At 46.4% G+C, this 14,763-nt stretch overlaps 2 protein-coding genes across 2 annotated transcripts; one reads left to right on the top strand and one right to left on the bottom strand.

Moving 5' to 3' along the window:
- Positions 1-4,041: 4,041 nt before the first annotated feature.
- Positions 4,042-7,888, bottom strand: lmgA (anaphase promoting complex subunit lemming A). Its single transcript, XM_077638056.1, has 3 exons — positions 7,779-7,888; positions 6,709-6,828; positions 4,042-4,224 (listed from the first exon to the last, which is right to left on the bottom strand). The coding sequence occupies exons 1-3, from the start codon at positions 7,795-7,797 to the stop codon at positions 4,109-4,111; spliced, it is 255 nt and encodes an 84-aa protein (XP_077494182.1). The 5' UTR covers positions 7,798-7,888; the 3' UTR covers positions 4,042-4,108.
- A 268-nt stretch (positions 7,889-8,156) lies between these two features.
- On the top strand, positions 8,157-11,330 carry Hsp83 (Heat shock protein 83). The gene is made up of 3 exons (XM_077638055.1): positions 8,157-8,272; positions 8,427-9,737; positions 10,320-11,330. Exons 2-3 carry the CDS (start codon positions 8,427-8,429, stop codon positions 11,187-11,189), a joined length of 2,181 nt encoding a protein of 726 aa, XP_077494181.1. The 5' UTR covers positions 8,157-8,272; the 3' UTR covers positions 11,190-11,330.
- Positions 11,331-14,763: the final 3,433 nt, after the last annotated feature.

Below are 14,763 nucleotides of genomic sequence, written 5' to 3'. Positions count from 1 at the left end.
ATGAGGGTAGAACGTGTTGACGTCTGTGCTCGAAGCATACGTTCGACCATACACAGTCGGGCTCAAGGAGAGAGCGCGCAAACGTTAATCCGTTGTTTCAGATTTCTCCCATAAGGCAAAGGGGCTGACTATGCGGTCTTTGCGTAAAGCGTAGGAGGCAAAATATAAAGGCTTGACGGTTACCACTGACGCGGGCCGAACTGGGAGCGCGCGCGCGTCCTCCTTCGGAGTGAACGGCGGTCGCAGCGGTGGGGCAGTGGCGACCCCACCGACGTGCGGCGGGAGGCGGAAACAGACCCCATTGCGAAGGCCGTAAGAAGAAAAGAGCACGCTCCCCTCGAGACTAGCCGTGGCACAACATGAAGATGGGAAACTTCACAGTTGACGAATAAACAGTACAGGTCATTGCTTCTGGATATGAGTGGTGACGGTGTAAAGAAATGCAGATTGGCATGTGATGGCGGCGACTTGGTGGGGAAAGATCCTGAAAAAATAGCATCGTGGGCAAGAGGACAGGTATTCTCAAATGGATATGCGCGCAGCGTGGCGAGATATGTGGGTGCGATGCACAATTTAAGGCGACTGATTTAAACGAGCTGTAAAAACCTTTTGAAGCAACCTAAGGCTAGCTATTTGATAGAGGTATTAAGGAATGCAGCAGAAGTTGCAGCAAAACAGGAATAGAAATATATGACATATATTATGCATGTTATGTTGATATAGTGTGGGGTGAGCTGCCACATATCCAATATGTTAATGCTCAGAAATTCACGCCTGTGTCATGCATCCACCTTTGCATCAATTATTAATTTAATATTATTGTTGTCCAGCATCTTCCTTGTCATAAATAATGTGCAGCAATCCATGGTTGCAATGAATATTGTAGTTGTTTTCTAGCAACATACATCCCACACAGTATTTTGAACTGCTATGCAGAAAGTATCAGCATCAATACGAAAATATAACAGACTCCCAACTAGGAACCTAATTTAGTGAACCATATTACATGACCAAGCCTGAAGTTTTTATGTGAGCAGGTAGACCTACAAATGGCCTGAAAAATTAATTTCTTACTCGAGGAAGAGCAGCAGCTTGACACCATTGGCAGCCCCTTGCAGCTCCGAAGATTAGATATGTAGTTGCACAATTTTTGTGTTGGTAACAGGAAAAGTCCAGACACTTATCAGCACACACTTGAATAGTGAATGAGCATTGAATAAGTGAACACCAAAGGGCATAACACAAACATGATAAAAGCTATACTTATTTTAAGATGTCAAGATACAAAAGACTTACTCTCGGCCCAGGCAATTTAATAATTTAGGTAGTGCATACATCACAGGTCCCTTTGCAATGGTATGCTTGCAAGGTGGGCATGATCTGTTCCAATCTTCTTTGCCAGGCTCTAGCTGTTGCAAGGGGACTGCCAAAAGGGTTCGTGTTTTAGTGGATGTCAACTTTTCAAGATGTACAGAGCTCTTCCTTCCTTACAGAATTTTTTTTTTTAAGAAAATGTAGAAATTTGTGCTCTAGAATGCAAATAGTTGTTCTACCAAAGGCTTCCCCCCCCAAAGAGCCTCAACTATCAATGCTGGCATGCAAATTACATGTGCAGAGTAATGCATGCGCATGCAGTGTTTTGCAGGTTGACAAATGTTGATGCTGGTGGGAATTAGGGACAGTTTTGTTTTCGTCCTGAAAACTGTTTGAACCTCTACCTATGAAACTGGCAAATACATGCACTGTTTCAATGACTCCTCTTACACCTATCAGTTTGTGAAATGCAACAGAAGTGCAATAAAAAGAAGAGAAAACAGCAGCAATTTGAATCTATCCTACTCCACCAACACCTTCACATTTGACCACTTCCTTTTAGATCCCTCACCTTAGTAGCCTACTGCAACACAGTCTAATGCCCATAGCAACTTGTAGCATGCTTTCAGTCAAAGGAAAGCATGAACACAGACAAGAATTCTCAGTGAATGAAGTTCGTTTATTCAACATATTTACAAGGTACAGCTGAATTGCTCACACTGTACATTTGGCACTCAGTTTTATTTTTCTGGGTTATCTTTTCCACTAATTCACCCACTGTCGAACATTGGTGCCCAGTACTAAAAAAGGTCTTTCTCCATACCAAGTTCTGCTGTTAGATCAAGAACCTCTTGGCAAGTTAATTCAGCACCTAGTAATATTTGCTGCTGGTGAGATCATTTGGCACATGCACCAACATGATGCAGTCATTTTCGAGCATTCAAGACAAGGATACACAACCAAAGGTGAGGGCCTTTTTCCCGTCCATACTCTCATCACTTCCAATATGAATGGCTTTCTCTCAAGCCACCATGAAAGTTTACAGGGAATGACGAGTGACCAGGACATCGCACAAGATTATAGTTGAAACTAATAGATCTTGCCTTATATTGATGGAATTAGTGCCACTAGTTAAATAAGGACTTTTGACTTAAATTTTGCTTACAGATTACCACTAGCAATATCCTACAGTCAAAATTTTGGAGCATCACTTTACCTCACTCAGCTAGCTATGTTTAATTGGCATTAATTTCCGAATGAAAAACCTTGACTGAGAACTCTCAAGTTAAAGCGCTGCAACAGAGACCAGCCTTATAATGTGGAGGTAGTGCCAGCAACTTTGCACACGCTAACAGCTACATAGAAATGCAAATATATTAGCTCAAAAGCATTGCAACAGTTCTGAAGCAATAGGCTAACACCATCACATTGTTCACTGAACCGCTGTTCTGTTTTTGCAGCTTGAGACAAATATGTTTATGGTTTGTGCACACACACACACACACACATGCACACACACACACATACACACACACAAATTTTTTGAACATACTTAAGGCATTCCTAATGTAACCTCTGTAGGAGTGGGCACTTTGAGCACCAAGCTCTCCGTTAGTTAAGCAAAAACAAGAAAAGCCCTTGAAACTCAGATGTGTCTCTTAAACTACAAAAGATATGATTACCTCCTTGCAATGACAGATATTGGAGACCTATGCCTTTTTGTCATAGATTAGTTGACAAGATGTGGTTCCACATCTGCAAAACCAAGCATATCCTCTAGTGCCTCCCTGTGTCAAAAAGGGATCAGGACCTAATTCATTTGTGTGGCAGGTGCTAATGCCAACGCCAGCACTGACTGAAAGCATGAACACAGCATCAGCCATGTTAATTCTACATGCAGCTAGGTTCGAAACAAAGCAAGTGGTACAAACTCCCTATAAGTTTTGCCTTGCATCATGTCCATCTCACAAGCAGCTATACACACAACTAGCAAGTACAAGCGCTAGCAAATAAACAGCGTGTCCCACCGTGAAATGCCTTGTGTCTGTAATGAAAGAAATTGAGGCAGTGTGAAAGCTGTCACCCGTGCCTTCAGAGAACGACAGCAAATGTGAGGCTTGTGCAGGCCTCGCAGTAGCAGTACCTTTTACAATTATGCTCCTCACAAGGTCCTGACTGCAATGAGTTTTATAAGAGTACCAACGTTTACGCTGAGCTCATGAGGTGGAATATAACACCTTCCTTTCGATTTCTCTGTGCGCTCACTGTAAAGGAAATAAGAAAGAAGATTAATAAACAAAGGAATGACTAAAGACTGACGCTGAGCTTTTGACTAGACGCCGATTTGATTTTTATAAGATGCCAGCCCCATCAATACCTTCTTGAAGTTATTTTTATAATGTCAGCTGTTGCAACCAGACTCCTCCCACTGAGATTTTGTGGTCATAGCCCACATAAATAGCCATCATCACATGGCATGGCCGCATGGTGCATTCAAGCTCTTCCACATGACTGTGACCACATGCATGACCCACTGACCAGCTGATGCCAAAGCTAGTGTCACATGATAAAAGCACATGTTAATTTTTGTTTTTGCTACAGATTTCCTGTCAGGCGACCTCTGAAGCAGGCAATGCTCGACCAACACCTCGACACTAGCCTTGGCTCAAGTCCTTCTTCCCTGCAAGCTAGCCCAGCTATCAGCAACTCATTTGAAGTGCCACAAGCGAAGCATGGTGGCGGCCACCACGGGTTTAATTGTCATCTGCGGTGCTCCTCCCAACAGCCACTGGGGTCACTCCTTGAACTTCCACTCCTGGCGGCACATGGGGCAGAGCTGCTGCACCTGCTGAGAGTTGAGCCACTTCATGATGCAGTGGATGTGGAAGCAGTGCGAACACTGGCCCCACACTGCAAAAGGCAAAGGCAGGGAGAAAGCGCCCGTGGTCAGTGATGGCCACAATGTCAGTGCTAGCGCTGCAAAAGATGCCCTGCATGTAAACACACTCACTGAAAACGTGCACAACTTCTAAGAGTTCTCACATTTAATTTTTTTTTTATTGTTGTCAGTCACATAACACTGCAGGCAGGGTGAGGTGAAAGACACACACACAAAAATATTTACTGCAATGTAATACATTCCGTAATTATCTTAAGAAACTCGTGGCTGACAAACTGCAGAAAAATGGCAGAACATCACTTGGCACATGCTTGCAGCACTCCTAAAAATCACGATTTTGAGGCAAAAAGAAAAAACCATAAAAGGAGGAAAAATACCAAGAGCTCTTGCTGTATATTTTGAAGCAATATACTGCTGAGGGACTACTTGAAAAAGGCAGCAAGTTTTACATGAAGGCAGTGGGTGGAAAATTTTAGAGGTTGTACAAGAAAGCATGTGCAAAGTAGTCGGGAGGGTGAAGCTTATTTGTTAAGCACCATGATCTGTTTCTAGGTTGGGCTACCGGTGCTTTTAGACGATGAGAAAACATAGCTTGCCCAGTGCATAGTCAATGCTTCTGGCCTCTCAACAAGAGCAGGCAACCCAACAACCTGTGCTACAGGACCACACAATACCCATTAATATATGGTTACATGTGGCAAATACATGCACTCCAACCATAATGGTATCCTAAAAGCATGTGCCTTGCAATGGCAGTTGCCCTTACAGCAAACAAGGATGAGGCAGGACCCAAGATTTAAATATGATGCAGCGCTATTGCCATTGAACTCACATTTATGCCTATTTTCTGTACGTACACCTTCACAGAAAGCACTGCTAAGAAGGTCAGTAAGACTCACCGATTGCTTCTTGTGATGTGCAGCCTGTATGCAAGCATTGGTTACCAAGTACCATTATATTTTTTTGTAGTTGTTAACACACACCACAGTTTAAAGCTTCTGACTCTGAGTGACACAGATGCGAGGGCATAATATATGGGTCTGAATAACTTTCCATAGCTCTGAGAGCTTGAGGTATTGACGTGCATGCATCACCAGGTTCAATGCTAGTTTCGTGGAGGCGTTGAACAGTTTTAACACCCAGAAGGCATTAGGCACTGGCATTGCAAAAAGCAGTTATTTCCCGAGAAGTCTGCTCGGTTCTTCTGTGCCCGCCTTATTTCTACCATGACTCATGGTACACGCTGCAACAATGCTTTGTCAGCACTGCTGCATACATGGGGTACACTCACTGCACTGTAGATGAAACAATACTTCCTAAATGATGTTGCATTTAATTTGATAGTGACTGCCTTAACATCTACACACCACTTATATTATTACAGCTATATTTGCTTTCTTAAGAAACACGCTCCAGAGATCTTAACTGCTTGACTTGCCGATCTAGAATGCGTGTTTCCCAGTCATTTTCTGCACAGCGCTCATAGCTTCAGAAAAAAGAAGAAAAAATGTTTTGTTGCAGTAAAACATGACATCATCAACTTGACCTCAAATTTCCCTGAGCCTACTTCTACCCTTTTTCCATTTGTGCTCACGATACATGCTAACCAATTAAGCACAAGTAGTAAGCAGAGTAGTGTGTCATGGCATCAAAATATTATTCAATAACTGCGTGCAGATCACCTGCAGTGATTCCAGTGAATAGCAATTATTTTCAAATGCACTTAGCAAACAAAAATTCCTTTTTGCCTCTTGTATTTCTTCTATTCCCTTTGCATGTCATGCATTACACAAGCATAGATCTGCATGCACAGAGAAATAAGCTCTTGAAAGCCTAGAAATTTCTTGTCCTTGTTAATTTTGAAGTGTTACTAATGACCCAACTGCACTCAGTACCAGCTCCAAGCTTATGTAATACAAATGAGAATTTCCTTCATTACTTTACAAGCAACGCATAATTCACTGATACACACTTCCTGTTCACGGTCATTTGGCGTGCTTCACAAAACTTTATATTCACGCCAAAGCAGGGAATAGATTAGCGACCCCACTGAGCAAACAATAGACCATGAACTCTGAGCCACTGACTCTGCCCGGTGGTATGACGGAGAGAATGATTACTTCACTTGAAGCCACGTCCACTTCATTCAATAAAACTTGCTGCTGGGCTAGTTGGCGACACATGCTTGAATAAAAAGTAGCGCAAAAGAGACGAGCACGGGAGGAAGACACCACAAACACGAACGCTCCGTTCAGTTGGGCGTCTGTGGCACACTAACAGCAGGCTGGTTTTTTTTTTCTGCATAAAACTTCATTCGGATGCACATACAAGCGCATATAAGCAATTAAATTTTGTAGGCGTAATAATTGTGCGGCTTTGCTACTGAGCACCTGCGTTCGTGAGAACAATAAGTGACACGGCAGGAGGGCTCACTATGTCGCTCTACCATGAACTATAAATGCCGTGGTGACGAACTGGGAGTGGTGCGCACTCACCGAGGGGACAGTCATCACCGGGCATTTTGCAGTCGGGGCAGCACCCATCGAACGGCACCCTGCAAATACCGCAGTTGTCGTCGTTGGCGATCCAACGCCAGGATGCCACGCTGGTCCAACCTGGAAATTGCCACAGTTCTCAAAATGCGACAGAGAAAAGTTACACTCGATGATACGACGCCAACGCTTTGACACGTGCTACGCTAGGCTCCTTCTACCGCCCACCGGCAGTGTTTTGCTGGCATGTTTTTCATTTCTTTGCTTCGTAGGCTGAGGAATTCAAGACGCCAATGCAGCAACCCCACCTCACGGACTTGATTTCCACATGTATTTAGATCGTAAGGTGTAAAGTGTATAAACGAATTGTTTTTTGGAGGTCCGAAGCGTCCCGAGTAGTCAGCTTGGAACGCCGAATGCTAGGCAACTTTTTGTCAAGACGCGGCGGCAAACGACCCCAAAAACACGTGGACGTGCACAATTAATTATTTCTGCGGCTAATTTTCGGTCGCCTCGCGTTTACAATAACGACAGAGAGGCGTGGTACTCTTTCCACGGCGTCACTACGACGCAACGGAGCACAACGCGCCATTCATTACTACGGGCACCACTCGTATTCATTTAACACCATTGCAAATGCGCCCAGTAACGATCAAAATGTATTCAATATGTGCCTGGCCGGGCTCTGAACGCAAGTGTTCCGGGTGCACAGTTTTACACAGAAAAAAAAAAAAAAACAGCCTGCTATGTGTGTCCAACAGACGCCCCATCTGAAACGCGAGACCGATATATGACAAGCAAGGCGAGGCTTTTGCCACTAAAATGTGCTCTCCAACCAAAAAACGCGTGCACTAAATGGGCTATCAAGGTCTGCCCAATATTTCACACAACGCGCTAATTGCAAACGCACGCTCGACGCATGCCACGGATGAAAACGCCCGTTAGGCACTCGAAATTACGAACGCTGCCGAATTTAGAGCGTGAAAATAAGCACGACCACTCGCAATTCATCGCTTACTGAGCCGGGCGTCGATAGCGAGAAGTATACTTAGTAAATCGAGACATCTCCGTACGTTTAATGGTCACTTTCATCTCGAAAAAAGTAGAACGTTCGCGAAACTTGCCGGGTAAAAAGCGCGCACAAAACCCCGTGACGTCATTTCTGTCACGCCGACTTCCGCAGGAAAAGGGACTACTTTGCGCCCAGTTTTTTCTCGAACATTCCAGAAGCTTCTAGATTTCGATGCCATTTTACTCCAATAATACAGGTTCCTGTAAAGAGTCCCTGACATAAAGCTCAATAATTGATTGATTCAACGTCAAAGCTCCAAAATATTATTAACTTCAAAATAAATTGCGTAAATAAATAGTAAAAAATACGCCAAATTGTTTTATAAAATTTTAAAACCGAAATGTGAGGATTTGCACCGGAAGTGCGGAGCGATATACATAAAGAGAGCGGCCGAGAACTTTCTGCGGCGTCTTTAAAAGCCGGCGTCCACCGCGTGGCGAGGTACTGTATTGCTTGTTCCCGTGAGCTGCGAGGGTAGCAAGTGCCACATCAAATGTAAGTATTTCGGCTCCTCGTTTTAGTATTCTTATCCGAGTGTTCTCATTTCCATGTGTAGGTGATTTTCATTGCACTCTCGTGTTTTGAGGCATTTTGTGCGGTTTTTCGCCAGCCCTAACCGGCTTGCGTTCGCCTTTTGTCGATTTTGCAGATGCCTGAGGAATCGAGAATGGAGGAATGCGGAGAAGTGGAGACCTTCGCCTTTCAGGCGGAGATCGCCCAGTTGATGAGCTTGATCATCAACACATTCTACTCCAACAAAGAGATTTTCCTCCGGGAGCTGATCTCCAACTCTTCCGATGCCCTGGACAAGATTCGCTATGAGTCTCTCACAGACCCGAGCAAGCTGGATGCTCAGAAGGAGCTCTTCATCAAGATCATTCCGAACCGGGATGACCGCACCCTGACCATCATCGACACCGGTATCGGCATGACTAAGGCGGATTTGATCAACAACCTGGGTACCATCGCGAAGTCTGGCACGAAGGCCTTCATGGAGGCGCTGCAGGCAGGCGCCGACATCAGCATGATCGGCCAGTTCGGTGTGGGTTTCTACTCGGCCTACCTGGTGGCCGACAAGGTCACAGTCACGTCCAAGCACAACGATGACGAGCAGTACACGTGGGAGTCCTCGGCCGGCGGATCCTTCACCATCCGCACCGACAACACCGAGCCCCTGGGACGCGGCACCAAGATCGTGCTGCACCTCAAGGAGGACCAGACCGAGTACCTCGAGGAACGCCGCATCAAGGATGTGGTGAAGAAGCACTCCCAGTTCATCGGCTACCCCATCCGCCTGCTCGTTCAGAAGGAGCGTGAGAAGGAAGTGTCTGATGACGAGGAGGAGGAGAAGGAAGAGAAGGCCGAGGACGAGAAGCCCGACGAGGAGGGCAAGCCCAAGATTGAGGACGTCGAGGATGACGAAGAGTCCGAGAACAAGGACAAGAAGAAGAAAAAGAAGATTAAGGAGAAGTACTCGGAGGATGAGGAGCTGAACAAGACCAAGCCAATCTGGATGCGCAACCCGGACGACATCTCTCAGGAGGAGTACGGCGAGTTCTACAAGTCCCTGACCAACGACTGGGAGGACCACCTGGCCGTCAAGCACTTCTCGGTCGAGGGCCAGCTGGAGTTCCGCGCCCTGCTCTTCGTGCCCAAGCGTGCCCCGTTCGACCTCTTCGAGAACCGGAAGCAGAAGAATAACATCAAGCTCTACGTGCGCCGGGTGTTCATTATGGACAACTGCGAGGACCTCATTCCGGAGTACCTCAACTTCATCAAGGGCGTCGTCGACTCCGAGGACCTTCCCCTCAACATCTCCCGTGAGATGCTCCAGCAGAACAAGATCCTCAAGGTGATCCGCAAGAACCTGGTCAAGAAGTGCCTCGAGCTCTTCGACAGCATCGCCGAGGACCGCGAAATGTACAAGAAGTTCTACGAGCAGTTCAGCAAGAACATTAAGGTAGGTTTTTCTCTCCTGGCCTTTCCGTTTTCTATTCCATGCATGTCTTATCTTCCTGCACAAAACGCGCCACGCACAAGCGTCGGCACTGGGCCTTCTCGTGAGGCTTCGGTGTCGGCGCTGTGATGTCCGTGGTGGTGCACAAGGGAAGAAAATCGTGCTGGGGCAAATCTCGGATCCGTCAGGGCCTCTCTCTGTATGCCCAATTGGCGTGATTCTATCGTACGTGCCCTACATATCGCCGCGTTTGTATCCGGCGTTCCTTAATTGATTGCAGCCGTTTGTAGGCAGCACCTTACAATCTGCTACAGAATTTTGTTGCGTCTGAGCAGCTGTCGTATGTAGTATTGTGTGTTACAGTCGCTGGACTCCATGACTTGGTAGTACACAGTAAGCGGTGGGAAGTCTGAAATGCATCCTTTATCCGCGATCCGTTATCGGAATATGTTTTGTATCAAAATTCGAGGTGGAGAGGGCTAAGGTTCCGGTTGCTACTGAATGGTTCCATGCAGGCAGCATTCTAGACGTTGTAGTCCCTGTGTTTCAATGTCGGCTCACCGGTTTTCTCTCTCCCTTCCTCAGCTGGGCATCCACGAGGACTCTCAGAACCGCAAGAAGCTGGCAGAGTTCCTGCGCTACTACACCTCCGCTTCTGGCGACGAGACGTGCTCTCTCAAGGACTACGCCTCGCGCATGAAGGAGAACCAGAAGCACATCTACTTCATCACTGGAGAGTCCAGGGAGCAGGTTGCCAACTCCGCCTTCGTCGAGCGGGTCCGCGAGCGCGGCCTGGAGGTCATCTACATGATCGAGCCCATCGACGAATACTGCGTGCAGCAGCTCAAGGAGTACGACGGCAAGACCCTGGTCTCAGTCACCAAAGAAGGCCTGGAGCTGCCAGAGGACGAGGCCGAGAAGAAGCGCCAGGAGGAGAACAAGGCCAAGTTTGAGAACCTGTGCAAGGTCATGAAGGACATCCTGGACAAGAAGGTCGAGAAGGTGATAGTGTCCAACCGACTAGTCAAGTCCCCCTGCTGCATTGTCACTTCGCAGTACGGCTGGACCGCGAACATGGAGCGGATCATGAAGGCGCAGGCGCTGCGTGACTCCAGCACCATGGGCTACATGGCGGCTAAGAAGCACCTCGAGGTGAACCCGGACCACCCAGTCATGGAGACTCTGCGCCAGAAGGCGGACGCCGACCGCAATGACAAGGCGGTCAAAGACCTTGTCATGCTGCTGTTCGAGACTGCGCTGCTGTGCTCTGGCTTCGCCCTGGAGGACCCGCAGCTCCACGCTGACCGCATCTACCGGATGATCAAGCTGGGCTTGGGCATCGACGACGATGAGGTCGCGGGTGCTGGAGACACCTCGGCGGCGCCGGTGGCCGATGAGATGCCCCCGCTGGAAGGGGACGACGAAGACGCCTCGCGCATGGAGGAGGTCGATTGAAGGCCTCTGTACCCTCCTAAGCATCCCACTTGTACATACTTTGCTCACCAGCCATCATGAGTGTTCATTCCAAATGCATGAGTGTTAAAGTAATATTTTTTTTCTAGTGTTCAGAATAAAATGTTTTTGTGTTTGTTGCCATATGTTGTCTACTCTGCTCACTTTGAATGCGAGGTTCACATGCGACTTCACATGCTGATGCCATTACCAAGTTGGGATATGAGCTGCAAAGCACCATACGAGTTGACAGGCAGCACAGATAAACGTTCTGAAGGCAACAGCAGTTCACAATTGGTAGTGATGTGCTGGGAGTTGAATGTGAATGCATATTTCTGGTACTACTGTCTAAAGTTAAGGATTTTTGAGCAATCCTACAATTGGCCTTGTGTGCACATATGTTGCAGCTCTTATGATAGATCTGTAATCCTAGTTTAATTACGCTTTCCATTTTTTAGTATACCTGGTAGTGGGTTGTCCTGGGACAAGTATACTGCTGAAGCGACCTTGTGGTGGCCTGCAGAGTGCAAGGTTGCTTATTTGCAAATCACTGATGCATTGCTGATCCTGGCTGTGTGCCTTATGAGAGGTGGCCACAGGACTTGTGCTCAAACCTTATGTTTCTCCACTGATGGCAAGACTTCCCTTGGTAGCTCAGTGGTTGGTTGGCTTCAAGAATGGCACGTACCCGCTACTGGAGAGTAGCCAAGGCACAGGCGGTGAATTGCTGGAAAAAGCGTTGAGGGGAGATAAGTATGAATAGGGTATAGGCTGAAAGAGGACGACGCAATGACGGGGAACCTCTTACCTAGATCAAAGATTGGACAATGGCTTTATGTGCAAATTCAAATATAATGCACGTGATGTTTCAAGTTCACATTGACTGAGCGGGCAGTCCAAGAAAAAAACTCAAGTAGGAGTCTCTGCATTTCTAGAAGGAAGTTTTGCATAGCAGAGCGCACACTACTGTTCCTTCCACCAAGCAAAGAAGCACCAATCGAAAGAACAACTGCAGTACTGTGTAGCTGCGAAACATCACTGCAGCTGTATACCTACAGGTTGGCAGGACAGCAATAATTGGGCCGCAGAGGGACGCTTGCTAAGGAATCGGCAACCTCATTTAAGTGAAAGCCCATGTGCCCCGTACCCAAAGCAACCATACCGAATTTAGATGGAGTGGGATTGGGAACTTAAAGAGGCGTAATGCCCGAGACTGAATGGATGTGGATAATAAAGACCAAATAGACAGAGTCCGTCATAACCATGACTTGGGAAACGGTAGTGTCTAATTTATGTGAGGCGAAGATTGCTGCTAATAATTCAGCGTCATAAATTGTTATGGCACTCGGCTGCTGACTCGAAAGACTATGGTAAGATCCTGGCCGTGGTGGTGAAATTCCGATGGAGGCGAAATTGGAGGCGATGCCAGTGCATGTTAAAGAATCTCAGGTGGTCGAAATTTCCAGAGCCCTTCACTATGGCGTTCCTCGTAGCCTGAGTCACTTTGGGACGTTAAACACCCATAAAGTCTTGAAAACTGCTTATCAGCCTTCCTAAGGTGACCAAATTGCACCTTACATCAGAAAAAAAATTAATTTATTTGATATTAACCCCAGCTGTTGAGTGGCATCCCTCAAACGAGGCCTTTTAAGGGCATTAACAGTGAAGTGAAGCTAGCATGCATGTGACATTGACTGCAACATGCACCTCTAGCAAAGCAAGTTGCGAAGGTAGAGCTTGATCCCGCCCGCCTGCTTCCTTGATTTCCCTGTAAATCTTTCCCTTTTCACTACATGGAGGTACCAAGTGAGATACAGAATCCGGAAATGGATAAATATCTTAACCAGAATGGAAATAGCTAACATTCGCCTGGGCCCATAAGTAAGCTGTGGTGCTGGGAGCAATGTAGCTGCTGCTAATGACGAGCAGCAAGCCTGTTGCAGAAGTACAAGGTTTGCTTGGTTTGTTTAGTCTTTAGGAAGCTGCATAGGAACTAGGGCTGTACTAACCAGACAGACTTGACAACACCACATGCCAAAGCTTGGGCTCAATCTCTTTAAATGCACTATGTTATGAGCAAGGACAATCGATGGGAACATCCAAACAATATGAAATTTTCACCACTGTCATGCCCCGACATTCAAAGCAAAGTACTAAAAATGCTCGGTGCCATGGCCTACTTGGGGAACATCAAGGGACAGTGACCAAGCATAACATGACGATAAGCTAGTCAGCAGGAAAATCCAATAATGCTGGACTAAGCATGATTTAGCCAAGCCATCTCTATAAGACCTATTCATGACATGTGGCACACCTGCAAGGCAATGACTGCTCGGGCAAATGCAGACTGCAGTTTATGGCAAGTGTCTAGGGTGGGGTTTTGAGAGACGAAAGAACGAACAGCACAGACAGACAAGGCACAACAAACGACACCACTGTGCCAACATGAACTACAATTTGTTACTTGGATTAATCATTACACACAGGCAAGACAGGATTAACTGCCATTGTGCCAACCTTCATGGTTAGTTTTTATCAACTGCTTTACCTGACTGAGTTTATTTTCACGGTGGCTTGAGGTAGATGGTTGACGCATGATGGTCGATTGTGTGTCTTCCTTGCTTTTTTCTCTGTGTAATGCACAAGAGACGCATAAAAACAAGAATATTCAACGTCAAGGTACCATCCTGTTCCTTATTTGATAGCACTATTCCTCTATTCCATTTGTTCTCAAAAATCTGTTTTAGCCGCACTGTTTGTGTGTCTGAAATCATCAGCTTAAAACGGGCTGTCAATGAACTTGCAATATGCTTGGAAAGTTAAAAGATGTTGCTTCATGAATATCCTCCAGTAAGAATTTTTTAACGTGCTTTGTAGAAGCTGAAGTATCTGTAGTCAAAATATAAATCTCAGTGTCTGCGCGCCTTTTCCTCTCCTCGTCACTTTTTGCACGCTGAAAGGTTGGCACTGCTCTGCCGGCCCCACAGTCAATGCATGTGGGAATTACCCCCCCCCCCCCCAGGGCTGAGCTTCTTGACTTGTCGCCGTCTCTTGACCAGCTACACACCAGGGTGCGACGGAAGAGAGAGTGAAGATGAAAAAGTCGCCTGAAAGGGCTCACCAACTTTCATGCACAATTGGTCATCCCATGCTTGCCACATGCAACTGGTCATTTAAATAGCCACCGCCTGGTTATGGCCAATCCCCCTTGTGGGTATGTGCCATTGTGTGAGGTCAACAACAACAACAACAACAACAATTGTGTGGGTTCTCTGCTGCATGTAGAAGTGTATTATTTGGCTCAGGTGTTCATCACAATACAGTGTAGTGATTGAGCGAGCTGATGTGCTCTCCTCAGAAGGTGTTTCAAAATTCCTTTAAACAACCTTGCACAGCCTGTAACTCTGCTCAGATTAATACACCCATGGCTATGAAGAATAAGGAGTGCAGTCGTCCACACACTTGTCTAGGGCTCTCAAGCAGCGTGCTGTTTTGTCCATTGATGACAATTACCACTACCTGGCACACCCGATAAAGCTTTCAAAGGCATGAGGAGTTAAACACGATCCATGGGAAT

Source organism: Amblyomma americanum, chromosome 9 (assembly GCF_052857255.1).
Source record: "Amblyomma americanum isolate KBUSLIRL-KWMA chromosome 9, ASM5285725v1, whole genome shotgun sequence".
Taxonomy (NCBI): Eukaryota; Metazoa; Arthropoda; class Arachnida; order Ixodida; family Ixodidae; genus Amblyomma; species Amblyomma americanum.
The sequence above is the reverse complement of the archived record's forward strand: the minus strand, read 5'-3'. Positions and strand labels throughout refer to the sequence as shown.

Excerpts from the sequence above, each read along its gene's own strand:
- lmgA (XM_077638056.1), bottom strand. Across the intron at positions 4,225-6,708 it reads CGGTGATGACTGTCCCCTCG|TGTGGGGCCAGTGTTCGCAC; the intron begins GTGAGTGCGCAC and ends TGCCTTTTGCAG.
- Hsp83 (XM_077638055.1), top strand. The coding sequence starts at position 8,427 with ATGCCTGAGGAATCGAGAATGGAGGAATGCGGAGAAGTGGAGACCTTC. Across the intron at positions 9,738-10,319 it reads AGTTCAGCAAGAACATTAAG|CTGGGCATCCACGAGGACTC; the intron begins GTAGGTTTTTCT and ends TCCCTTCCTCAG.